The sequence below is a fragment of the Zosterops lateralis genome (assembly GCF_965231275.1).
Source record: "Zosterops lateralis genome assembly, chromosome: 22".
NCBI lineage: Eukaryota > Metazoa > Chordata > Aves > Passeriformes > Zosteropidae > Zosterops > Zosterops lateralis.
Genome location: NC_139782.1, coordinates 3,201,195 through 3,229,093, shown reverse-complemented (window position 1 = coordinate 3,229,093; position 27,899 = coordinate 3,201,195). Strand labels below are relative to the sequence as shown.

General features: G+C 42.5%; 1 protein-coding gene across 1 annotated transcript; it reads left to right on the top strand.

Moving 5' to 3' along the window:
* Positions 1 to 27,899, top strand: DHRS3 (dehydrogenase/reductase 3). Its single transcript, XM_083876807.1, has 6 exons — positions 1 to 984; positions 21,655 to 21,798; positions 22,460 to 22,579; positions 23,304 to 23,542; positions 24,549 to 24,674; positions 25,827 to 27,899. Exons 1-6 carry the CDS (start codon positions 712 to 714, stop codon positions 25,909 to 25,911), a joined length of 987 nt encoding a protein of 328 aa, XP_083732933.1. The 5' UTR covers positions 1 to 711; the 3' UTR covers positions 25,912 to 27,899.

Genomic DNA, 27,899 nt, shown 5'->3' with positions numbered 1-27,899 from the left:
CTCCCCAGCGCCGCGGCCCTGAGCGGCAGAGACGGCAATAGGCAGAAATGAGTAAGAGCCAGAGCTGAACTAGTGCACGGCGTAATTCCTGCTCTGTGATCAGACACTCCAAGTGAAAAAACCGGGAGAGGGGGCAGAGAGAGGCAGTGACCGGCTCAACCTTTGAAACCGGCTCAGGACAGAACGTCTATAGATATTTATAGATACTAAACCAAAAAACAACAACCTCACCCTGAATAGAGCCTTTCTTAAAAAGAAGGTCCTGGTAATTCTGTCTTATTTAAGCAATTTCCTGAGTCTAAGAATAGAAATGAGCTGCCTGGAAGGCACTGCAGGCTGAAATTTGGAGACATAGGCTGCTTTATTTTATTTTTCTAAATATAAAAACCTTTCGTTTGGATACTGGATTTTTATGTGGGTCTTTGCAGCGGAGGGATGTATGGTTACTTTTCATTCTAGTCTTTTTTTTTCTTCTTCTTCTCTTTTAATTAAAAAAAAGCTTTCCAGTTAAAAAGCAAGGAAGCTGTTTTACCTGCGTGTGACAATCCCAGAGGACACCGATCAAGAAACAGAGGAGTGACTTGATCTTCTGCACTACTTTACTCCTACCCCCAGTTTTTTTAGGGGGAGAGAAGGATTTTTCCAGTCCAAGAACCTCTTGCCCCCAAGTTTTGGAAGGGGGCCGAAGACTTGTCACCCATCTGGGGGTGCATGAAGGGTATTGCTTTTCTTTCTGTGTCACCTCGGTTTTGTGGAGGTTTGGAAGACAACTTTGCCTGGGAGAAGAGGATGATGTGGAAGTGGCTGGGCGCCCTGCTGCTGTTCCCGGTGCAGATGGTGTATCTGGTGGTGAAAGCTGCCGTGTGCCTGGTGCTGCCCCCCAAGCTGCGAGACCTGTCCCGGGAGAACGTGCTGGTCACGGGCGGGGGCCGCGGCATCGGCCGGCACCTGGCCCGGGAGTTCGCCCGGAGAGGAGTCAGGAAGGTGAGCGGGGAGGGGAGGGGAGGGAGCACCCACCTGCTGCTCTGCCCCGAGCACCGTGCCCTCACCTCTGGGTGGGATGGGTGGGATCACTTGAAAAAGGTGAAAGAGGCTCTCGTTTTGCAGAACTGAGTCATTACATTAATTACATTTCAGAAGTTGCCCACTCCTCCTTTCCTGCATCTTGCCTTTCCCCATCTCATCCGTGAAAACGCGATGGGGAGAAAGGTCCCCCCTGTGATTCCCCCTCTGCTGCCACAGGAGGAGTTTTCGCCTCAGCACAGGTTTCCTTTGGCAGGGGAAGGAGAGCTGGGCAATTCCCATGCATGGAACCAGTGCTCACTTGCATTGCTTTTCCCTGGGCTGCTTCCTGGCACTGCTGGGCATGGGGATCAGTGAGCCCTCATCTATCGGGATCATATCCGGGCATGTCACCCCAGAGGAGAGGGGCAGGGTGGTCTGGGTCAGTGGGGAGAAATATTCCCTTTCACCCCTGTGGGTTTCCATTTGTGAAATTAATTTCTTGGGCTTCCTGAAGTCCCTTGCATTTCACTTTTGGACAGCCCAGAGCTGTTCAAGAAGATGAATGAGAGCCCAGCAAGAAGAGCACACCTTGAGTGGAAGCTGTGGAATTATCTGCACATTTCCTTTGGGAGAGAGGCTGCACTGCACAGCAGCCCAGGAGTGCCAGTGGAGCTGGCAGGTCCATTCTCTTGTTCAGGAACTGGTGGTTTACCTTGAAATATTGTGATTTTGTAAGTACAGATATGTCTCTATGTGTGAATCAGTCAGGGATACAGAAACACACATCCCTGGAATGAGTCTTAGCATGGAAAGTTTCATCTCCCCTTTTATTGGTAATTAAGGGGAGAACTGGTGAAATTAGACAGCTGCACAAATACTTCTCTGTGTGAGAGGATGAATGAGAGTAAATAGAGAAGAAAGAAGAGGAAAAATACAGAATGAGAGGCTATTTAAAGAAAAAAAATTGGATTTAGTTCAGGATAGTGTTTTGTCACTTCCTTACACATGCATTACAGTTTTCTCTGTGTGGTACAGAGCTATTCTGGCATCTAACTCCGAGGTGTAAAATATGTCAGCATTGAACTTTGATGTTTGTCTGTGTTTGTGTTTAAACATCATGTTGAGATTTACACATTCTGGGAGTCAGAGCAAACAAGTTGACTGACCTTTGGACCCAAGAAATTTGCTGAAAGTGTATTTATATTATCTGTTGGAATACCACGCTTCATTATTTATTTATTTAGAGAGGCTGGTTGCTATGCTGAGCTCTGGCATTAAAGTGCTACCATTCCTACAGCACATTTAAGAGCTGTTTTGCTGCAGTTGAGCTGGGAGCTGAACAATGGCCCTGAGGAACCAGGGGACAGGGGCCAAAAGGAGACAGGGCTGTTAGAGAGAGAGCTGAGGATGGAATTACTGTAAACAGACACAGACTGTATTCTGTCTATATGTCCTATCTGCAAAATCTCTACGTATTGTACAAAGAAAGAATACATGGGCATAATTATTGGGAACCTTTGTACTCGTCTCATATGATGTTCTGAAATGCTCTGTGTTGCTAGTTACTGGTTAGAACTTTGGGGTGTTTTGCTTTTTGGGATGTTTTCATGTGTGTCAAGGTGTTTATGTCTTTGTGTTGACTCAATTTGAATTAGATTTTCTTTTCAGTTATATCAAGGTGTCCCGTCAGTCATATATGGCCCTCAGTAAGCTCTGATCCCCCTGGTACTGGCACTGCCTGTCAGCCTGTGGTGGGAACACCAAAGTTGGCTTATTCTCCTTAGCAGTTCTAATGCCAATTTTACCTACATGTGGTAGTTTCCGTTCCCTTTGTTCTGAGATTTCATTTTCTTTCCTGCTTCTGTGCTCAACCCTAAATTTGTGGATTTTATGCAGTCACCATGTACCATGCACAACTTTCTGCTTGGCACTCCTCTTCAATTTTACACTTTGCCTTTGACAATCAAAGAAGAAAAGAAATGAAAAAAGGCTTGCAGTGTCTAGCAAATCATCTTTTGATAAGGCTTGTGAAAATTGACTGGTTTTCTCTTTTTACATGGTTAGCTGTCTTACAATAAAGCAAAGCTTGAATTATTGATCATAATAAATAAGAACAGGTTCTGATTATCAGATAGTGTAGCACCTTATTCCAAGTTTGGAACAAGACTTCCAGCGAAGGTGTGGAGTTCTGGGGCCAAGGCCAGCGTGCCATGGAGGTGGTTGGCAGCAGTGCCACGGGCTCAGGTTCTGGTGGAGGGTGTGCAGCCTGTCCTGACCAAGTGCTCCCAGAGCCTGTGCACACAGACATAGTGGCGGGGTTTTGGAGGTAGGCGGCGATATATAACCATATTTTTGAGATTAGAATCTTCAGGAAGATAAGTTAGTTGGGACTGTGAGGATATGAAACTTCTCTGGTAATTAGACTGGATGGGATTTCATCTTAAACTCAGTTTCAGAGGCTGGTTTTGTTGCTAACAGGTGAGATGTGTTGGAACCGTTTTCACGCAAGGTGGCAAATGTATTTCACAAGATCATGAATTGTCACATCTGCAAGTCCTCTACTGCAAAATTTGATCTTGCATTTAAAGCTGTGAAGATGACAAGAAATAAATCCCCAAAGGGTTCATGCAAATGGCAATACAATGTCTTGTGCTTGACTGATGACCATGGAGACTAAAATTCTCAATCTAATGGAATGGAAGTTTCTTGGGCATGATCTTGTCAATCCATCCTGATTCCCATTCTTTACCCCCACTGCTCTGCCATTGTGCCCCAAATGTGACTTAGATAGGTAAATCTCTAGGAGACATTTCTTTCTCAACTGATGTTTCCTTTCTCACAGTTGTTTGTTGGCCTCTCTGAAGAAATGGCCAATAAGGGCACAAAGCAGTGCCAGTTCTATTTGCAGTTTCAGAAGAATATGTTCTGTTTTTTTTCAATTAAGACTGCCAGAATTTTTTAGGCAATGAGAGACTTCAGTCATCAGATCATTCCTGTTCAGGTGTACCCTGAGAGGTCAAAGGATCCATACTCCATTTGTAATTTGAAGTAGTTGTCAAGAGCTACTTGGTTCTGGGAGGCACTGTGTATTGAAATGCTTCCTGGAGCACTTCTGGAAAAAGGCAAGAGCATGTAAATGAGCTGTATGCTGGGATGAAGTGGTTACAGATGATCCAGGACATGTTAGTGTTATTATGAGGGATGAACAGCACTGACTTTTCTCCGGAAGTGCTCAAGTGTTGTAATCCAACTTCCCAGAGATGTGTCCAGATTCATAAGTGCCGGCTGAGAAGCTACTTCGCTGTGGCTGAATTGCTGGAGACATTAACTTTCTGCTTTCAGTCCCTTCTTGGCTGCATGCAAAATTCAAAATCCTCACTGTTTCTTGCTTTAACTCTTGAGAATTTGACTGTACCTTAAAAGTATTTGCTCAATGAAGCATCACCTCTGCCTCAGTCTCACACACTGGTAGCTCTGTCAAGGCTCATAGCTGTTGATATTCTGGTGAGCCAAAATGGCAGAGAACGTCTGCGTTAATGAAATGGGAGAAGGAGAGACTTTTATGAGTTTATGATTTAATGCCTATGAAATAAAAATCCACTTCCAAAGCCTAATGGTGTTTTGCAAGGACTGTACTGTATAATCCAGTTAATATTGGGAAGACTGGCCCCTTGAACAGTATTTCTGGTGTTGGAGAACAGCCCTCTGCAGATGTGAGCAGTCAGGGGGTGTAGGGGCTGAATGGGTTCATTCACTGCTCAGCAGAATGGGAAACTGTGCCTGGTTTGCTCAAAGCCATTTGCTTTTCCTACAGAAGTTTCATTATAGTGCCTTTGCCAGGAAGTTTTCAGCCCTGGTTTTGATGGTCTCTAGTGAAGAAGTTTTGGTTCCTATGTCTTTTATATGTCTTGCTCTTTGTTAGGTTTTCTTTTAGAAAAACTTGATCTCTAAAAGTCTTCCTTGTCATTTAATTTACTTTGTTCACGGATTATCTAATTTGAGGTATGATTGAACAGGAAAGGGGTGCTTGGTTCTTAGGCCTTCTGCATTGTTACATGTCAACAAAACCTAATAAAAGTAACTGAAAAAGATGTTAATGGCAGGACAGAATTCCCCAACTCTAGTGTGTAACTTAGTATTCTTGTCAGTTTATCTGACAGTGACTTTGGAAGAGTTTCTAGGGCCTTTCCAGAAAAACCCAACAACCCTGAAATCTCAACTGTTCTTTCCATTGGAATTTTCACATTTTTCAGTCAGACCTCAGTGTCTGCATTTTGGAAGATTTCTTGTCATTTGGTTGTGCTGTCCTCTGTCAGTTCAGTGACGGGATGGGAAGAAGTTGAGGGAGGAAGGAGCACCAAGGAAGGGATGGGTGAGACCTTTGCAAGCCCACACTGCTGCTGGAACCTGGAGTTTCCCTCAGTGTTTCATTTTCTCCAACAGAGCTGAAAACCTCAGGGGAATTACAAGTGCTTGAAAGCCTTGTATAATTGGAGGGGTTTAGCTGAGTGAGATTTGAGGCTATTTTGTGTTTAGGCTGAGAGTATGGGAGAGAGGTTATGTAAAAAAAATTATATTGTGTCTTAGAATTTAGGCTTGTGTTCCCAGTAATGGAAAATTTGAAAAAGTTCTGAGATGAGCTTATCAATGGCATGCTCCTCTCACACAAATTGCATCCGTAGGTGTATGAATATTTCACTTTGGTCTTTATGAATCACATTGCCATATTATTTCACAGATTTCACAGAATACTCTGAGTTGGAAGGGACCTCACAAGGATCATCGAGTCCAACTTTAAGTGAATGTCCCCTATTATTGTCCTGATTCACATGAATTAGTATAAACCTTCTAAAAGCTTATTTATCACACATAGCAATGCTGTATGATCAAGGATTAGCTGCACTGTGCATAGAGCTGGATATTAAATTAACACTGATCTCCTGAAGTGAGGACAAAAGAGCCAGCCACTGTTGCTGTGTCAGAGCTGTGACCTTTTTCTCAGGTGCAGGACAAGAGCTCTGAGTGTCTGCCCTGGATTCAGTAAGAGTTCTTATTCCAGAATGCCTTAAAATATCAGTCACTCTCAAACATTCATCTCTGGTTGCTCTTCCAGAGCCTGTAGAAGAGTCTTGCTAAACTTCATTGGAGTTTCTTTTGCCTGGCATCGCATTCCTGGTGCACAGGAATGGGAATATGCCCCAGACTTCATCCAGATGGGCTGTAGCATTCCAAACCTAGAAACCTTTCTTTGGTACTGTACAAAGGTGTATAATTCCTGACCATGTGCTGGGTGGAAGAGGAAGGGATGGGAAGGGGTGAGATCCCTGCAGGAACCTTAGCAAGCCCTTCTACTTCTGTCAGCTTTAAAATCCACTCTGCTGGGCCAGTTGTCAAGGAGACACTTTTGTTCTGCAAGTAATAACTGATTTCTGACACATCCATTCCTTCTCAGCTCAGAACATGACTAGACCTGATCTGGCCATTGCAGAGAACATGAGTCCTGATAGAAGGAAAAGAGCTAGTTTAAAATGACACGCTTTCAGAGCTGAGAGGACCTGGTTTTCCTCAGAATCAGATTAATCACCATCTACTTGTTTTTAACAGGCATCATGGCCTAACATAATGAAATCAGAAAGGCTTTAAAATTAGGTTTATAAAAGAAATGGACACAGTTCTGATGTACATTACCTAGTGCAGTATGCCAGTGTGGTGCACTGCATTGAATTTGGCCTGGTTTTAAAAGACTCAGTGTAAAATTTATACATGTATATATTTAGATTTTAGTGCTAAGAAACTGTTGCCAGGTGAGCATCTGTCCCCACTGTGAATGCTTTTCCTGCCCTGTGGTGGTACCACAATGACATTCAGCCCATGTGTCTAATGGATTTCTGTGCAGTCATTTTGAAATGCAAAAAAGTAAGTGACCATTTGGAAAAGGCAATCTGACACTGTGTGAAGAGGATAATGGAATCTAAAAGGAAAGTGCACATTTTCTATGCTGTAGGTATTTCAGTGTCATGAGAATATTTACCTGTAGTGCAAATAGGGGGTTGTAAGTGATTAATCTTGCCTGTTGTGTGTGTGGTTGGAAAGAAACCACCATAGGAATGCAGAAGCTTCAGGGATATGTTAAATGATGGTTACTTTAATCTTCCTTAAATTTAAGCACTTAATCTTACAGTGAACTATTAGAGCATGTCACAACTTATCAGCAACCAGAAGTACATGAGAAGAGCTGGGGAGTGAATGTTTTTCCCTGTCATGCAAAATAATACATTAATTTGAAACTTGTGGTAAATTATGAGAGCATAGATCTGATTGGGTCTCCAGAAAGGCTTTATTTCTCCAAAGATTACATCCTGACAGCAGCTTTATTTCATGGCTTCCTGTTGGCAGCTCCCTACTTTGTTGATTGGATTTAAGGATGGGCAGAAGAGCCCTTGTTTGGAGAGTCCCGGGCTGTGATGGCAAGAAGCCTGTGCTGGTGCTGGTGCCAAGGCCAGCAGTTGGAATAACATGCTGAATAAGTGTCTCTGCCTGGCAGGCACCGCCAGAATTTATCAGCCCTCAGATCTTTGGTGTCTGTGAAGCAGCTTGGGCTGGAGCTGTTTAAACTTATAATTTGGAACATACCTGTCTTTTGTTGCTGGGTATGTTGTAAGGAGAATAAATAATGTTAACACTGAGTGGAACTTGCAGAGTTACAGTCTTGTCATCTCCCATCAAGAAGCAGTGATGTCATGAGAAAATATTGTCCCAATGAGACCATGCTGTGTTGGCACACCAAGATCCAGCACTTTTTAATATGCTGAAGGTCTGGCATCAAGGCAGTTAAATGAGGCTTCCCACTAAATACAAGGACTGTGCCAATGCTGTAAAAAATCTTGAAGTTTTAAAGATGAGGTTATATATTAATGTCATTGCAGCGCCTCAAAAACTGACTTCACACCAAAAACTGTTTAGCATAAAGATACTAAATGTGTTCTATAAGAACAACAGCAAAAGATGATGCTGGCCTCAGGGTTGGCAGGGATAAAATAAATAATTGTGACAGTGGAGATAAAAACCAAAAGGCGACAATGAGTACCAGCACAGAACTCTCTGCTGATTAAAGCCAGAGACTGCAGCACCACTCGTTTAACCAGTTTAAAGTTTTGGGGGAGGCTTCACAGCAATGGAAGTTCTAAGGTGGGGTTTGAAAAGCAGCACTAAAGAGTCCTGAAGAATGTTTAGAGAGGTGCAGGAAGTGTGGTAGAAAACAGGTTGTTTTAAAAATTAATGCTGGGAGGTAAAGGCTGCAGTAGAAGGCCTGATGCTGAATGAAAGGTGATAGGAGTATGGGCACAGTGAAAGTGATAGTTGGAAAGTGAAAACAGGCTCAGATCTGGCATGCTGGAGGAGGAGGCAGTGAAATTCAAAATGAGTTGACCTGGTCAAAGCAGTAGATGAGGTGTTTGATCTTGAGCAGGGGGTTGGACCAGAGGACATCCAGAGGTCCAGAGTCTCAACCATAGTCTGATTCTCAGTCTTATTTGTACCACAGGAAGGAAAAAGGTGGATTTTCTGAACTTCAGGGCTGACAGGAAGGTTTTGGGCTATGATGCTTCACGCCACTTATCTGAAATGATTCATCCTTATTTTATTTGCGTCGTTTCATCACCTACAGTGACTTGTAAAAGTGCTGCTCTGTATTTATGTTGCATTTATGTCATGGCTCTGGCACAGGCTGGGAAAAAGTCTTAGATTGTAGAACTATTTCCATCTGAAGCACTGTAGGTAGTTTTTACTGCATTATAAAAGAAACAAACATGCTGTTGAGCTAATGTCTAATTTAATTATCCAGGCACACCAATTTGCTTTAAGAGTGACCATAATTCTGTGCGTACAATCCTAAGCATTTGATTAAAACATTTTAAAGGAATCAAAGATTTTATTATTCTTAAAGCTGCTGTGGAAACCTGTTTTATTGGGGTTATACTATGCAGTGGATAGTAAAATTACAAAGGAGGAACTTAAAACACTCTAAGTAGACTCTGAATTCCATTTCTCAAGGAAATCAGCAACATTCAAAGTCACCATATCAAGAACTATCTGTTTTTACATCAAACTGCCAGAGCAGAGACCAGGAACTTGGTCTGACAGTAACCTCAGAGGAACAAAAGCATTAAAGGCAATTTTTTTTTAAAAATAGGACAAATAGATGATAATGATGAAGTTCACAGAAGTAGCCAGTTAATTGATTCTACAAGAGGGATGAGGAGAAGGAAAAAAGGTAACAGTTCTCTTGATTTTCTTCCCATAAAATTTGACAAGGGTCTAGAAATTTGGTGTCTTTTCTCCTGGGCAGTTTGGAAATGTCAGCTAATGACTATTGAGTATTTAAGTATCAAGTATAAGTTTGAGTATTTGTTTTAAAATCCTCTAACAAATGCTAGTTAGTGTTTAGTGTTCACTTTCACTTTGATCCCTGTCCCAAACTGAAGACACAAATCTGTCAGTTGCTGCTTCAAGGTTTTCTGCAGGAAAGGGAGACTGAAAAGAAAAACTCTTAAGACAGAGAACTGCAGCCTCAGAGCTGACCACCGAGAGAGAACAAGCTCTGGCATTTTTAAACCCATGCTTATCAGGAATATAAAAAGCAGAAATTATTAGATACTTTTCTAGCTGGGCCCAGAGTCTGTTCTTCAAAGCATCCTGTCAACATCCTGAAGAGTCAAACAAGTCAGACCCAGGCCCTGCCAGATCCATTGGCTGATAACACTGACGCCAGGAGAAGAGGGTCAAATACATGTTGTTTGACCTTTATCCCAGTGGGGATTAAATTGATTCTAATTAATAGACTTGGGAATAGATGGGTACCTTGGCAGAGTTTGTAATTAATTTAAATTGTTCATCCCATTAGTTTAGCCATAAACTATGCATAATTACAATGGGATTTTGTGGACAGCCACCCTTATGTTGCCACCTTCTTAATTACAATTTATTGACTGCAGTGCTGCAGAGCTTATTTGTTTTGGTTAGCACAGGGATTTCTGTTGTCTCAACACTGCCTGGGCAAATGTGTCAGTGCTCCATTTATGGCAATAAAATCATGTTTGAAAGCACAAATACAGCTCTGCTGAATGAATCAGTTGTGCTTTAGGTGTGTGCCTGTGAGGTAAACCTGGCTGTCAGTCTGTAACCAGTGACAGTTGTACCTCTGAGTAAACCAACATAAAATTATACATATTTTGAGGTGAGGTGGTATAAAAATGCCTGGAAAGACTCTGTGATTATCCAGTAGTATGACACAGTTTTAGCTACAGATTAGAAAGATCCTTTATAAAGGTGGGGTGGCAGTTGGTGTGCCCTGGCTAATAATATATTCCCTTATCTCAATGAAAGGGCCATTTGAAATAGATGCAAATGGAGTTCAAACTTGACTTCTCATTCAGTCATCTTCCCTTCTCTTGGCACGGGTACTCTTTGTCATTTTGGTAGGTCCTCTTTCCCAGTAAGTCCTGGACTAGAATCCTGCTGTTGACACTTCTGGGAGTGCTGGCCTCTATCAGAAAGTCAAACTTCAGGCACTGAAGATCTTTCTTCAGTGTTTCTTAGAAGCTCCACTAAGGAAGAAATGTCTCCTTTATGGCCAGATCTACATTTAGAAGACAGGAGTCACCACTCAAACCATAATTTTTTATGTGCTTATAATTGGGGTTTTTTTTATTTGCCCTTTGAATCTCCAGGCACACCCAAGATTTTATTTGTGTCTGAACATCTGACAAACTTGCACTGTTTTACCTGAAAGCAGAAATTCTTAGGTAATCTTTTTTACTGAACCTCAAGAAAAAAAATCAAATACACCAGGCCTAAATTATGGGAGTGAAGAGTGTTGCTGTAAAGACACTGAGCAGTTTGTCTTTCCATGCTCTTGAACAGAACGGATCAGCAGTTACAATGGGCAGTCAGATATTTTTTACACGAACATTAAATTAGTGTTTGTCTTCCATCTGTCATTTCAGTCTCCTTGCTGGCAGTAAACACAGACAGCTTGTCTCTGATCAGCACTTCCCTGGGCGAAGCTTGGTGGAGAGGGAATGGAAAATCCTCACATCCCCTTTCAGCAGCTTGGTTTGATGTTGACTACAACCTCAAATTCCCTGTTCCCAGCTCCTAAAAAACCTTCCCTGTGAGGACAAGCTCAGCCTTAAGGACACGAGGTCATGGTTCCAAGTGGGATATTAAAGACATCCAGCTGGTACAAGTGCTTCTTTCCCAAATGGTAACAGTTCAGGGCTGGCTCTGGCCACAGTGAGCTGATCAGGGATTATGTCAGAATATTTCCAAGGCCCTTGGGAAATGCAGGAGTCCTACCTCACTGAACCAAGCTGTTTGATTTTGGGTTTGGGATGTGCTGGTTGTGCAATGCTGTAGCTTTCTGTTTCTTTTACTGGTTTGTAACCCAGGCCCCTTAGAGATCACTGTCCGTGCTGTGTGGAAGTAGGTTTGTCTCTTCAAAAGCAAAGCCTGTAGCCATCAAAAGGGGCTCCAGGGTCTGTTTCCCTGGATGATGATGTGCAACTGTGGCAGATTGTTCTGTGACACCTTTTGTGATGAAAGGAGGGGGATGTGTGTGTGCACACATGTGTGGGAAAAGGATCTGGCACTCTGCATGTCCTTAAGAGCCAGAGTTCAGCAGTGGGTCAGCCAGCTCCTCCTGACATCACTGCACTTGTTTACAGCTCTCACTGAGCTTTCCTGATGCCTTTGACCACTGACACTGTCTCATCTTAGTCCAGCATTTGTGCAGAACTAGAGATTTAGAAGAACATCTTGCATCTATAAACGGATTTTAGCTTCTCTTCCTCACTGATGTGAAAGGGACAATAAGAGAGAGAAAATTCTTAACCACTGAAAATAAATTATGTTTATAAAATATATAAAATTATAAACTACACATTTTCGGGTTGTTGTTGAAATTGTAAATGCACTAAATAAACAGAATGCTGGTTATAGACTGAAAAAAGATCCATCTCAGAGGGAGTTGATATATTTAGGATTAAGTTAGAATGGTTTCTTTAGCCACTGGAATCAATAAAAACAGTTAAAACACTCTTGGTTTGCATTTGAGTCTCAGATTTAGGCCAAATGGTGTTATTTGTTTCAGGATCCAGGTTTCTAAGTGTAATTCCATCAATGACAATCCATCTCAGGTTCCCCACTGATGCACATGTGGATTACTGTCCTTCAGGCCATTACTTCACTTGGGTTTGTCACTTATATTTCAGTGGAAGCAAAAAGTGAAGTGAGTCAACCAAAAATAGGCCTGTTTTTTTAGGGCTAAATTTCACACACTTTCTTGGAGCAGTTTCCAGATCCCCAATGCTCTGAAGCTGCTGGCAGGGAGGGAACCCTCCAGGCAAAGAGCTGTGCTTGTGACTCCCTTAGAACACACTGAGACTTACTGTGCCTCAATAGTCTATTTCTGCCCCTCAGCAGTTACTGACCAGGTTACTTTATATAGTTTATTTTATTGGAAAGTCAGGTTTGTCTCATGTTCTGTGATAACTTCATCGATTTTATGTTCACATTGAAGTGAATTAACTTTATTTTGCATTGCAGTGGCCTGAAAAGCATTCAGTCACATCCAAAGGATGGTTACTTCCAGGCAGCTGAAGTTAGGAGTGTGCTAAAGTGAATTTGTGACTGCCTGACCAGCCCCTCTTGTTTAAATAACTACCATTGTGGCACAAGATGAATTTGAATTGCTTTGATCATTTCTGAGTAAAAGTAATAAACATGTATATAGCTTTTGTTTCTACGTTTAGATATCATTTTATTTAACCAGAGCTGTGCTGGTTTTCACATTTTTTAAAAGCGAGGTAGCTACTTTATCTTAACAGTGTATTGAAAAATACTGTATAATCAGTGAAAGACCCTTTTTAAGCCATGCTGTACCCCTTGGAGGGGGCATTGTGCTCTGGGAGCTTACAGTCCTCTGATTCCCATCCTCCTCCTTTGACTTAATAGACTGAGAGAGTTAAATATGTCCTGAAAACTGCCATTTGTACAACTCATGAATAGATTTTAGAGATTCTGCCCTGTTGCATAGCAACAGCCACCATTAAAAAAATAACATTTTGAAAAGCACATGAAAAGATCGGCAACCAGTTAAGCATTTCAATATTGAGGCTTTCTTCTAAGCAGTGCTCTTTATTTCTTTGGCTAAAATTCTTACAAGAAAGGCACCTTTTGACAGCTTTTGTATGGTTTGAAAATGGTAGCAGTTCTCTTTTTCTGGAGGCAGAGAAAGGCTTGTAGGGGAGCTTGTCTGGAGCAGTTGCTGGTGTTCAGTTTATACACAAATTTAAGGCAGGCTATTTTAACTCCAATACTTCTCCAGTAGCCTCACGGAAGAAGTTATTTTTTTCAGTCAAGAGCTGCATCCTATTATGTACATGGATGATCTGGAGCATATTTTAGCCCTTTCTGGAGGGCAGTTTATAATGACAGCATTGGAAACATTATTCACCCTTAGGTTTCTGTGGCTGTTTTCGTTGCAGACCTTCTCCCAGCTTACCAAATCTAAACCCTTCCCTAGTTTTTCTTTTCAGTGATGTTTTGAGTATAGCATGTAATTAATAAATCTGTATTTTTTATTTTTATAGAGCTTGTGGAGAATTTTTTATGTATTTCCCAAAATAAGTGAAGTGCTGGTGAATTGCTCATCATGATTTAGCTTAGAGCAAAACTGAAGGTGTTCTGAATTAAAGCTGACAATTCTTTAAACTGGTAATGCAGCATAACTAATGCTTTTATAAGCTGTGCAGGGTCTAGCCCAGGAGTCAGTGCTGTCCCTGGGGGGATGCATGGCCAGCCCTCTCCACTGGAAGTTAAAATCAGCATTTCAAGGTTAGGCTGCTCTGCTACAGAATTCATCTCAGAAATAGAAAGGCAAACTCTACAGAGGAATCCACTTCAACTGGCACCCAGGGATCTTAATTCTTCTTTTACATACATTTATATTGTCCGATTTTTCCATTTTGTTAGTTAAGAAGTAGCAGACTTTTCAGTCAATTGTTGGTTGAAGAGGCAATTTGTGGGCAGTTTTGCCCAGTCAGGTGAAATAATACTGTATTGGAGCCACTTGGAAATTCCACATGTCCTTTTCTCCTAACATTACCTTGTAATCTAACTTTTGGATTTTTTTAGGTTTCCAAGAAGAGTGTAGACGTGTTCAGTGTAGACGTAACTTTGCCTTGTAGTAAATGTTTAACTCTCTTACATGAGCATTTAACCTGCCACAGGTTCTTTACCTGGAGGGTTATATGCCATGAGTAAAAGTAATAATGCAGCATTTTGGAAGAAAAACATGCACACAGTAAACCTTCAGTGATGCTGAAATGTCCTGTTGGACTGTGGCAGAAATTTCCTTTTCCCCTTTGAAATGTTATTTACTGACTTTCTATCCCTTGGTCTTGTCTGGCTTGCAGGACAAAAGGGCTTTCTGCACCTGCATATTTACCCTCCCCACAATTTCCTGAGATCTCTGTGGACATTTTTATAGGAATCTGGATTATAGGGATGCCATGCCAAGCAAACGGAGGCGGCAGCAGCACACTAGTTATTTTTGCAGGGTGGAGTATTATATTTCTATTGGTGGATGTCTCCAAAGCCTTACCTCAAATACAGAACTATTCTAACCCCTCTCCCCACCCCCAGATACGCCACTTCTTCCTGCTTTGCAGCCAGAGAATTTTACTGCGGGATATTTCTTTGTGTGCTTTGGATCCCCCGGAGCAGCGGCCGCTTCTCACACATGGTGTGGCAAGACATTCACCATTAAAATCTGTCCTTTTTTTTCCCCCCACAGATGCTTCCAGGGACCTTCCAGGGTGGCAGCTTGTGGCCACTTGGTGCTTTTTTGTTGGAACGTGCACTCGGTTTGACCCTGTCCCAGCGTTAATGGGATTGTAAAGGCTGACTCCTGCCTGACCTCTCCTTGCAAACAACCCTCACCCTTCCCCTTCCTCCGCTGCTCTCAGCAGAGCTGGGAAGAGTTGCTCCCAAGGCAGTCTGGAGTCGCAGTTCGTGCTGCAGACGAAAGCAATTGGAAAAAAAACACTGAAAAAAAAAAAAAAAAGTCAGCATGGGGCCACCTGTCCTTACATAGTCCTGACTGTGAGAACAGTGGGCATTTGTTCCCTTCTTTTGGGGGAGCTGGTCTTAAATGCCTGTGTGCACACAGAAAATCACACATTTTCTTTCCAAGGAAGGCCTCTCTTGAGCAGCAGGCAGGTGTTGACAGACTCCTCTGTGATTTTTTAGGTGCTGTTTGGTTTCTTTCAGAGGGGAAAAAAAGGATGACTGGGATACAACTGGAGCTGACTGTTGTTTAGGTGAATAATGTTAATCCCATTGAGTGCTAAGTCAACATATAAACTAATAAAAGTTCTGACTCTAGACTAAAAGGATTGGAATTCATTCTTTTAGTCTCCTTCTGAGGTCTCTTTAGCCTTAACTTTTAATCTCATTACTATATGTTACTCCTGGACTTACAGCAGTTTATAATAAAGTCTGTGGTTTGTGTTTACCAGGGTGGCAGGATTAAATTTAAATTCAATTCTTCCAGGCTTTACAACTGCTAAATAGTAATCTAGAAATGCTTGTGTGTAAAATAGACGCATAGGCTTAGTCTCTTGATTCTCCACATTAACATACAACCTTTCTCATACCTGTCCCTTCCAGCTTTGATATTTGCTATGGGAACTGAGAGAAACTCGCCACTGGCTTGTTTTGTTTGCTTACCTTTATACTAGTGTCACTAACGGGCTGGGTTAAGTATTTTGACCTACTTCAGGCATCACAAGATTCTTTTTTTTTTTTCTTTTCTAAAGCGGAGGTTGGCTTTTCACACTGCAGGGCCACACCTTTCCCTCTTCCAGTAATCAGCCTTTAGCTGCCTCTCCCATGGAGAACTCCTGAAAGAACTTGTCTGCCTTTGCCTGGGGCCAGGAGAGGGGAAGGGGTGGAGGAGAAAACCCTTCTGCCATTGACAGGCAAAGGACGTGGAGCTTTTGAGGCTGTGGGATTTAGCTTCCCTTTCTCACGATATGCAAAACTGTGCCAGGATTATGGGACACACTGGAATGCATTTTTTTTCGGAGGACAGACTGTGAGTTAGTACTACCAGGCTTTGTAAATATAGGGGGATAAGACTGGCATACTTCAGTGGATTATCTACACTTTGTACTTCCTAAAAGTATGCAGGAACTGAGTGTTGGGCGCAGAAAGGCTTTCTGTGTTTGAACAAAGGTCTGTGCAATTACAGATACCGGCTCACACAGAGCAACTTTTGTTCCGCTGGACTAGGAAGGAGGTTGAAAGGGGGAATGAAATGTGTTGACCTACCAACTACTTCCTATCTCTGCTGATCTGGGGCTGGGACTTATGGTTGATTTGTGGAGGCAGCAATAATGAGATCAGGCAGGAAGGGCATTCGTGTCTCTCTGCAACACTTTAATCTCTCAGTGTTTTCAGATTATATCAGAGAATTGCTTCATGAATCGTAAAATGGAGCAACTTTCAGAATGAAAGTTACATCTGCTAATCACAACCCACCTTGTGCTGTAAAAGACCAAGAGTGAACAGCTCTTTACTCAAATACAACCCAGATAACCCAAGGGGAGTGTCTGGATATGGCAGATGTTTGGTGTCAGAAGTGCAATTGTGGTAGGACACGTTTTCAGTGCTGCTCCAGCTCACTGGAGGCAGAAATTCTGTCACAGGGGGTTTGCTGAAGGTACAGTGCCAAAATAATTGACGATGTAAAAGGGCAGCATTCCTTTGGTGCTGTTCTTGAATTGTGCTAGCAATAAAATGGGGCTGAACAAGTTAACCAGCCTTGTAAGTGATGTAAAGTTAGCTCTGAGCTTGTGTCCTGCACCAATAACATCCTTCAGTCTCTGGGAGCATTGATAGTGTGTTTATATTGTGGTTGATAGCAGCTTCAGTCTAGACCAGTTTATTTAAATGAGTGCCTTTATCTGATTTTGCGGTGGTCAGAAGCATAACTCTTTTTGAGGAGTTATGGTGAAAGTCAGGCTTTGGCCCTGCTGTCGGGGCTGGGGCTTTTGGCACGAAGCCAGTGCAGGTCTCTGTCAGACAGCCCTGCCTTGGTCCAACAGCAGCAAAACCTTTCCCTCTGACTCCCCTCCGACCTCGGGGCAGGCCTCATTAGCAGATTAAATCCACAGTTAAACGAGTCCCCTGGGAGCAGAGGATGCAGCGCCTGCCCCTCCAGCTGAAAGGATTTTCCTAAGGTCAGATAAAGAGTTCTGTGACTCCAGATCAACAGATAAGGTTTGTTCTGCAAAATTCCGTGAATAAACCCTGGGAAAATCTGCACCAAGTGTGATGTCACAGCTCTTCCCTACTTTGAAATTCATCAAGGGGAGGAGGAGGGTGTGTGGAGTTCCTCCGTTGTCATAAATCTCCTCTTCCCTTGTGTCCAGTGGCAGGACCTGCCCTGTGCCTGCAGCAGCCTGGAGTGTCAGGGATGCCTTTCCCACCCTACCTGCCTCCCTGGCCGCTCCAGCCCGGGGTCAGGCCGAGGTAACCGCAGGCAGGAAGCCTCAGAGCAGGATTATCCACCTCCCCGGGCTCCTGCCCTCGCCAATTTTCTGGTCAGTAACTCTGTGAAAGGAGAGCGTGTCTGCTGCAGCAGGGACAGGCAGGCAGAGGATAAAGGGGGAGGAAGAAATAAGGGCTGGATTCTTTCCAGGGTGGAAAAGTGTCTGTCCAAGAATTTATCCAAAATGCAAATGAAATATTCCTCTGTCCACCACTAAGTTACGGTGGATGGGTGGCTGTGCAGCATCCTGATGGGCTGGGAAATCATGAGCATGGTGCCTCTCCTTTTCCCTTTGTGTTTTCCTCTGTCCAGACAGGAACTTCTGTGTCTGTTGGAGTCATTCTCAGCTTCCATTTGGGACACACTTATTGCCAATTCAGACTTACACTTAGAAAGGAAAGAGGAGACAGACCAGACTCTGAGGCCCATGTCTACATTTGAAAAATCGTGCTTCCTAATAAAATGGATCATTTTGGAAAGCACAGGTCTGGACTCCTCATGAGTGCAGAGTCCTTAAATCCCAGCTGGGGCAGGATGAAGTGAAGTGATGGCTTTCTTGATGTTTACTGGGCAGAGGATAATATTCCTATATCCCAAGGGTTGCATCCCAGGGGAAGTGAAGAGCCAAGTATTTGGGTAACTGGAGCAAACAGCCCCAGGCCCACAGTGGCTCATCAGGTCAACAGGGAGCAGAGGGTTTGTTTCAGGAGCAGTGAGAGCATTGATGATCATCCCTAATGGCACATTTTGCAGAAGAGGATGAATGCAGGAGGGCAGAGAACTGAGGAGTTTGTGGAAAATCTCATGAGGCAGTAGGAGAGTAAAGACCTAGAAAACATCCTGAACATCAGAAAACTGCTGCACTGCCTGTGCAGAAAGACTAAACCAAGCCCTCCCTAAAGATGTTCAGGAGCAACAGAAGCCTCAACTGTGAGACAAATGCAGCAACTCCAGACTTGTCTTGCTGTAAAATCTGATGTCCTGGGAGGCTGGGGGGAGCCTGTGCCAATTCAGTCTGGCCAGATGTAAGAGAGAAATTGAAAGTCTCATATGATCTCATAGGAGCAGTCAAGCTTGAATTTGGACCAAAAGCACATTGTATTGAGTTCTGAGTTTTATCCATCTGTAAAAAGTAGCAGAAATAATGGCAGGAGCCCTCACTTCCCACTGGGTCAGCAGGGACCTCTCACAAAAGAATGGTCTTTTATTTACTGCCTCTCTCTTATACAGACTGAAGCCTTTACCTGAGTGTGGACAGTATCAAAGACACGAAAACTTCTCATGGAAAGAAGTCAGTGCTGAAATTAGTGTTGTCAGCAGGATAAGCAGCAAATTCTGCCTTCCCCAGATGGCCCAGATTTTAACGGGGTCACCTTGCAAGACTTGCCTGTAGGATATTAAAGGTCTCAACAAAACTGTTGGGGCATAAAAAAAAAATTACATCCAAGAGTTGCATAACAGGCAGATGTTCCTTTGACAGGTCGTCCTTTGCTTAACTATTCTTCCATGTATATTTCCTGACATTCAATGCATCAGTGGCAGCTCCTGGGAATAGAAGGCTGTATGGATGTTTGAAACAGATTGAAGTGAAGAGTGAGGGATCTACCTTTTATTTAGCAATAGCAGTGGAGTATTAGATATGTGAGGGCAGTTTCCTGCCTTACACTCTTCTTGTCTGACACCTTATTTCTCTTTCTCTCCTCTTCCTGTCCTACCTTCCATCCCTCTTCATCAAGTCACTTAATTTTTTAGTGTGTGCATTGACTAATCCAACCCTGCAAAGAGGGTGAAGTTCACCCAGATGAAAAAAGTTTTTGGGCAGCAAACTTGATGTTTGCAGTTGACATTTTGTGGTGTTTTTTTCCTCCCCTTTCCATGTGGGTTGTGAAAGGGAGAGCAAGTGTGCATGTGCTCACAGCTGAACAGTATTTTGTAAATACTTCCTGAGAGCTTGTGAAATTTCTCACATGTTCTTGATTTCCCTTCAAGTCTGCAGTGTACACATGAAAAATATTCCTCGGTCTAGCCCTGGGATCAGAAGTGAGTAAATAGCCATCAGTTTTACAAGCTTTGAGGGGATGCCAAGCCCTGATGGCCAAGGGTGATACACTGGGACTTTGGAAGCCAGGCCATGCACAAGCTGCAATTTCAGCCATATGCTTTCTTACAGTTTTTAAGTGTGATCACAGCTTTTTTCCTTGAAAATTACTTCCCCTGAGATAAGATTTCCCATGAAATGGCTCTGGCATATTTATACAGGCTCTGAAGTTTCTGGTTAACCAGATTCGTTAGTGCTCTGGAGAATTTGAGGATATAAATCTTATCAGTCTGGGCATGTTTGTGTTCACAGATGTGCCAATGACATGGAAATGGGATTAATTGTAAATGTAACTCATTTAGGAAATGGTTGAGGATTTGAGTACTCTGGCATTTTAGCCTTGCTCAGGTACACTAAAGAGCTCTTTGACCTTGCCAGAGATTAGTTTTAGTACCAGTTATGAGATAAGCTTAACTAGTCCTTAAAAATAAGCATGTTAAAGCTCCCTGCCAGAGATTTGTTGTGGGTTAATACTGGGCACATAATTTTTTTAATGTTTATCTTGCTGTTATTAAGCTATAAGCAGTGTTGCAATTCAGACCTTTTTCTTTCTGTTCTTTCAACTTTTGGACACTCAAATGTTCTTTAATCGTTGAAGTTTAAGTGTGCTTATTTTTAACCATTAAAAAAATCAATATACTGGTCAGATTCATACAGACTCAATACACAGTATTGCGAGAAGGAACTATAATCCTGGATGGAAATAGCAGCATAATTTTGCATTTTCAATGTAGCAACCATTTCTTCTTCCTCTTTTGGATCTTGCTCTTAGAGTCACAGAGCAGTCAACTGATTGTAGTAACATGCTCCATTCAGTAATTTATTTTTTGCAGAATGACAATGACTCACCATTTATAACATGATGAGTGCTGAGAAGACTTAGTTGAAGAGCAAAAACAATAGATCAATTCATTCATAGATGTCTTAGGTAACAGAGATGAAATTATGTTCCTTCCAGTAGCCTTAAAAGAAATAGAAAATAAGGTTGTGTAGTGAGAAAAAAATATTGTGGTTAAATCAGCTTAGCTGCAGATTAATGTTTGAAGGACAGTGGTGGAAGCCCTATCTCCAACTTGATGTTTTTGCCTCACTAGAATGAATTGTACTGGACAAAGCCCCATGATGAAAGTTAATGAATCTGGTGACTTTACAAGTTATTTCTATTTCTGACCTCACTGATGGTGTAGGAGTGCAGTGATAGGGTTGGCTGGTTATGTCTCATTGTAAACCAAATTCGTGCTCCATTATTTGAACGTTTTTTCTATGAATATTCAGGATTTTCTTTGTATAAAAAGCAGTGTTTAATTTTTACTGTGTTAAAAGGGAGTGGCAAGTGAAACCCTGCATATAGGAGCTGCAAAATAAATTAATGCTTGAAATTTCTCACTTTAGAAGTGTGTAGTAGGATGAACACTTGTTTGGAATGCACCTGAGACTCCAGCCTGCAGTCAGCATTGCAAGTAATGACTGGGCTGAAAAAGTACATTTTACAGCAGAGCAGATTTTGTCTCCAAACATAAAACAAGAAGTAGAGAACACACCAGATATTCAGGAGGGTCTGTGGTTTTAGGGTAAATTTGTCATTCTGTACATGTGTATAGCAGTAACAGGGAGAGATTTGAAATGACACGATACAGAAAAATTCCCAAACGTTCCATATACTGGTCATGTTAGGCTTAAAATCTGATTTTTTGTTTTAGTTTATGCTGCTTGTAAAGAATCTGTAAACAGAGGATCAGCAGTGGGACACAGGTCCCCCTAGATACTCCCCATATAACAGAAAGTCTGTCCTTGTCTAAAATGAAGCAAAACAACAGCCCTGGCAGTGAGAACACACAAAAGATTTCCATCGAACTGCTGAAGTCAGGAGCATGTTTTAATTATTTTAGATATGAAACAGAAGCAGTTTGACTCTAACGAAAGTTTCTCGCTGCAGATCATCCTGTGGGGTCGGACTGAGAAATGCCTGAAGGAGACCACGGAGGAGATCAGGATGATGGGGACAGAGTGCCACTACTTCATCTGTGACGTGGGAAATCGGGAGGAGGTCTATCGGCAAGCCAAGGCCGTGCGGGAAAAGGTCTGGGAGAACACTCCTTGGGAAGGGGCTGAAGGAGCTGGGGGGACTCACTCTGAAGGAAAGGAGGCTCAGAAAGGACCTTGTGGCTCTGCACAACTCTCTGACAGGAGGGTGCAGCCAAGGGGGTGTCGGGCTCTACTCCCAGGGAACAAGGGACAGGATGAGAGGAAACAGCCTCAAGTTGCACCAAGGGAGGTTTGGAATTGGATATTAGTGAAAACGTTTTCATGGAAAGGGTTGTACAGCATCAGAACAGGCTGCCCAGGGCAGTAGTGGAGGCACCATCCCTAGAAGTGTTCAAAAACCATGTGGATGTGGCTCCTGGGGGTGTGGGTTAGTGCTGAACACAGTGGTGGAGTTGGACTTGATGATCTCAAAGGTCTTTTCCAACCTTAAAAAAATCTGTGATTCTGTAATTCAGTATTTGATGAGAAAAAAAAATATATTGGGAAAAAAGAAGGGTGACCATGCAAATAAGATTGTACAAAGTCCTGCTACCTGTGTGAGGTGATCCAAAGGATTACAAAGCCCATGGGCAAGAATGTCAAAAGCTATGAAAATAATGATGTGTTGGGGCAGTAATGGCTATTCAGCTCTAATGGAGATGGCTGATTTGTGAGGAGAGAATAGTTTGTCACAAGTAATTGGCCTTTTTTTGCAGGTGGGTGACATCACCATCCTGGTGAACAATGCTGCTGTGGTCCATGGGAAGAGCCTGATGGACAGCGACGATGATGCACTGCTCAAATCCCAGCACATAAACACCCTGGGACAGTTCTGGGTGAGACAAGCTCTTGTGTCTCATGTTGTCAGAGGTGGGAAGGAGAGTGGCAGATTATAGCCAGGAGGTCTTTCTAAGGGGTTCTTGGTAAAACCAGTCTGTCTTGAAAGCAAGAGAGAAAAAACAATGCAGGGGGCAAAGGCCAGAGGACAGAGATCAAAAATAAAAACAATTTTTTCAGTAGTACTTATTATTTGATCTTTATTCCCATTCTGTGATTTCCAGTAAAACATTTGATGTATTTGTCAAAGCCTGAGCTCCCAGAGGAGTTTCCTGTATGGTGATGTGAAGGGAACATCAGAGGAATGTGGGACTACAGGGAAGGGAGCTGTGAAACTCAGTCCATTTGGAATCAGACAATAGAAATGAAAAAGGGCTTCTTGATGAAAAAGGATTTCATCACTTAGTTGAAGACTTTATCCCATGAAAGTCCTTAAGCATAGAAGGCGCTCTGTTCATGGCCCTTGTCTGGGGGTACTGCATATATATGTGCTAGGAAAGACTTCTGTTGTGTTTCTACACAAACTTTGCCCACTTAGACTCTCAGAAAATGACAAAGCAACAAGGTTCTCTGCCACTCCTTTCCTGAGATAATGAACAGGACACTTGGACTTGCTGTGTCTGTGTGACTTTTTTCAATCAATGCTGTTTTTGTTGTATCACTGCTGAGCAAATCTTTTTTTTTTTTTTTCTTTTCTTCTTTTTAAACTCTCTTCTTCTTCAGACCACCAAAGCATTCCTGCCAAGGATGCTGGAGCTGCAGAATGGCCACATTGTTTGCCTGAACTCTGTCCTGGCCTTGTCAGCCATCCCTGGTGCCATTGACTATTGCACCTCCAAAGCCTCGTCCTTTGCTTTCATGGAGAGCCTGACCCTGGGGCTGCTGGACTGTCCTGGAGTGAATGCCACCACAGTCCTGCCCTTCCACACCAGCACAGAGATGTTCCAGGGCATGAGAATCAGGTCAGTCCAGGGGAACTAGAATAAAGCATCTCATTTTAAATGAATCATCAGAATACACTCCTAATTAATGCTTCATTTAGTTAAGAGAATTTGATGTCTCATTTGGCTGCCTGGGAACAGAGGGTCACTTCAGGCCACCTGAGACTCATCAGACTGGTTCCCTCAGTGTGCTGGGATATTCCTGCAGCCTGTGCTGGGGGGGACATTGATGCTGCAGAGGGAACTGGAGGCTGTTTTTCCCTGCATATGTTTAAGCCATACCAGAGAGGGAGGGGAAGCAAACTGCAATCAAGGTCATGCAAAAGGACCAGTCTACAAATTACTTGAGAATTAACAGTACAAGTTCCTTCTGTATTCAGTGGAATACTTAATCCTTTCCCAGTGAAAGGAATGACAGCCACTTACTGAAGTGAGACTATCAGTACCTCCTTTTTACCCCTGTCCAAGAGAACAAGTAATGGCTGTCCAAATTAATCTTTTACAATGGGTAAAATAACCTGTTAATACAGACTGTGCTCTCTTAGTCAGGAAAATCTGCAGTGTCAAGCTATTGCAGGAGCTGGGAAAAGCTTTATGTTTGGTATTAAAAGCAACAGAGGAAAATATTTGTCTTTCACCTGTCAAGGATTTGAATCAAGCAAAGAGGAACAGAGAGTAAAAGGAAAAGCACCATCACTGAAAAGACAGCATTTGGTATTGGTTTGCATTCAAATTAAGAAAAGCCTTGAATCAGGGCTCTGATTACCCTCTGCCACTTCTCCCTGAGGGCATCAACATCTACATTCTTAACTGTTTAGCAAACCAAGTGGTACTGGTTGGAACTGGGCTTTCTGCTTTTGGGCTTTTTGGCTGGAACTGGAATTTTCTGCCTCTTAGAGACATAGTCAGTCCTGGGCATGTTTGGAGGCCAGTAACCAGCAATAACCTGGAGGACTTGGACAGTGACACCTTAAAGAAGGAGCTTGGTTCACATGTAATTATCTCATTGTTTATTTTCTTTTTTCAGGTTCCCTAGTCTTTTCCCTCCTCTCAAGCCAGAGACAGTGGCCAGGAGGACGGTAGAAGCTGTTCAGACAAATCAAGCCTTCCTGCTCCTTCCATGGACAATGCATGTTCTTGTTATCCTAAAAAGGTGAGTATTCCCTTTGCCCAGCAACAGCCTGGCCATGTAGGGAAGGTTGGCTCTGTGTCTGTTCCCTGAGGCAAAGCTCAGGCTGACTGGAACTGCTCTCTCATCTCTTCCCTTGAAAGACAGTCATGGAAGCAAAAGGGAGACTTTCTGAGTTTCCCTTTGGAGATGTTTCTTCTTTGTGTAACCCCTTCTGAAACCAGTTTCATTCCCAAAATTTGTATTCCTGAGGTGTAAGCTGGATTTTTGTCTAGGGGATTTCATAATAATTAACTTACACAGGTAGTTGATTGGGATTTATTAAGTCATTTGTTGGACTCCAGACTTTTTATTGTGCAGGATTTCTGAACCATAAGGCCTGGACATCCCACCTCCGTTGAGAGAGCATTGGCTATGTTACATCAGTGAAACTATTAAATCAATATTTTTGTGTATGATCAGGACTGAAATTTTAAGGTCTCTAAGGAAAAAAAATCCTAAGTTCATATCCTGGAACAGCCACTGAGAAAGGACATTCACTGTTGTGTTTCCATGACAGTTTGCAGCAAAGCCTTTGGAAAAGCTGCTGCAGTCAGGAAGTGAAAGAGGGCAATGAGACTTCTGTGGAAAATAATTTCAGTATTGCATTTCAAACAAGAAAAAATAATTCACAGTAAATGCTTTGCTTTGAATGTAAAATCTGGGGTAAGAGTTCCCAGAAATTCTGTCGACGAGAGAAAGGGCTTTTCCATTTTATTGTAAGAATTAATGGGTTATTTTCCATTACTGGAGCTGTCAGGAAATCAGGTCTCTATCCATACCTTAGGATAAGGAGGCCACATGCCTTGGACAATCAGGTGGCAGGTTAACCAGAGAATTCAGGTTAAATATGTGTATATCATAGTACAGTATTTAGAAGAAATAAAACAATGGTATCTTTCAAGTTCCAGCTTTTCCAGATTTTTTGGATAAATATTTCTGTAGAGAAAGAGTGACTGGATGGAACTTTCTCTCTGCAGGCCTCCTCACAGCAGAAAACTGATGCCAGTGTCCCTCACTAGCTGATTTTTGAGCATTTGTATATTTATATAAGTAAATGCATATTTACATATGTCTCATTAGAACAGATTGATGGGTTTGTCTCATCTCTTAATTTTCTTCCTGCTTCTGCTCCAGCATTCTCCCTCAGGCAGCACTTGAAGAAATCCACAAGTTTTCTGGGAGCTACACCTGCATGAACACTTTCAAAGGACGAACATAGACCTGATGGCACAAGGACTGTTGTGCAGTGAGCCCAGCACAAGCATGGAAATCCTACAGGACTGTGAATCAGCAAGTCTTGGCTTTCAGCCTCTTCATGTGACTTGTGCTGCTCTGAGGCAACACATTTCTTGCAGGTCATATCCATAGTAACGTGACCTTTGCACAGGATTGAGTGAGTGGACTGTGGACCCTTGGAAAGAAAAACAGAACGTGTGAAATGGTTCTATGGTGTTTAATTCTTTAGAGTTCAACTGTTAAATCTACTCATAGTTTTAAGATGTGATTTTTGTTTCTTAAGTGTCTGTGGGCTGTCTCAGTGGCCAGGCAGCACATCCCATCCCAAACACACTTTGTGCCCTCTCTCCAGAGGAACTGCCACTGGTTTCATTTCAGCTTTTTGAATGGGGAACTTCAAAATTACTTAAAAGAACTAAAAGATACGGACATTTAATGGACACTTCCTTCTCTTTCTTCACTTTCCATCCCATGATGAAGCTGTTCCCCAGCACACACTGGGGAAGGAGCAAACCATGAAGCAATGTTTTCTTTGCTAAAAGGCCACCCAGGATTTCTCTTTCTGGGCCCAAAAAAGCTGTTGTACTTCCCCTGTGGAGGCTGGTCAGGAAGGCTCAGGCAGCAGAACTGAGAGTTTAAATAGTGGAAGATTCTTTCTGTCACTGAACTCATATGTGAAATTGTCGTTCTGATTTTCTTTTTTGTTCATTTATGATAAAATATAAATATATTTTTAGCATTAATCCCAGATTGCCACACATGAAGGCAGCAGCACACTGTGGATGAACTAAATCTAGAACTAAAACTAGAGCCTGCTTGTGCAAACATACATTCACTGACATAATCCATGGAGAGGAAAATCCATTGTATCAATCTGCACAGTGAAGTGGAATAATGCTCTCAGAGGCAGTACTGTCATGCTCATGAAATGTGAAATTTGGGAGCACATTTAGCAAAGACCTGATTAAATGCATTTTGAATTCATCTGGGAATAAACCCATTGTGCTTTAGGGACATTGAATCAGGCACTGATCAGCCAAAAGTGATAAATATCCTTGGACTGAGGTGCCAGAAGCAGCTAGACATTATTTATTTTTGTAATGAAATATTCTCTTTGACAGCCTGTGAAGGGCAATGCTGCATTCCTGTGCAAAATGCAGTGAGCAGCACATTGGAGCACTACTAACAGAGGAATTCATAGAATTGCAATACAGGAAGTAGCAAGTCTAACTGGAGACACCTGAATGAAGTGCCTCAAGGATGGATGTGTGGTAAAAGGAGTGGATTTAGGGCTCCTGACTTGAATTTCAGGCTTTTCCATAGATGTCCTGTGTGGCTTGGAGCAAAATGCATCATCTGAAAGAGCACCCTGACCTACAAAGCAGATATTTCTAGTGTTTCCCTACCTCAAAATTGCAAGTCTGACTACCTAAATGTCTGTCAAAAGCTCAGCAAATTCAAATGCAATGTGTTACAAAAAGGAAAAGCAGTATTTGTTCATAGACCAAGGAGTTCTATACAAAAATTTGGATGAGGAGAAAACCCATATGCCAAAATACATCCTCTCCTAAAAGACATCTGAGGTCCAGCAGAAAAGTGTGAGCTTTGTTTAAATAATCCTTTGCTTCTGCAATGTTGAATAGAGACCTGCTACTGAGGTGCAAAGGTGTGAATGTTAAAATCAGGTGTGACCTTAGTGCAGACCACTGGGTTTCTCCCTTCTGGGGCTCTCCAAGAGGAAGATGCTGCCAGAAGTGCCACTGTTGGAGTCCCTCTGCCTTGGTGGATGAGTGGAGGGGCTCTCCTGTCCAGCCTCAGTCAGTGCAGAGCTGTAACCTGGAGCACTGAACGTGTTTCTTAAAATGCAGTTTTCCTTGGAATTCCTGCATGTCTGAGGCTCTCTGGAGAGGATGAAAAGAAACTTCAATCTCTGTGATTTTGAGGCTTGCCCTAATAAATGCTTCCAGCTTT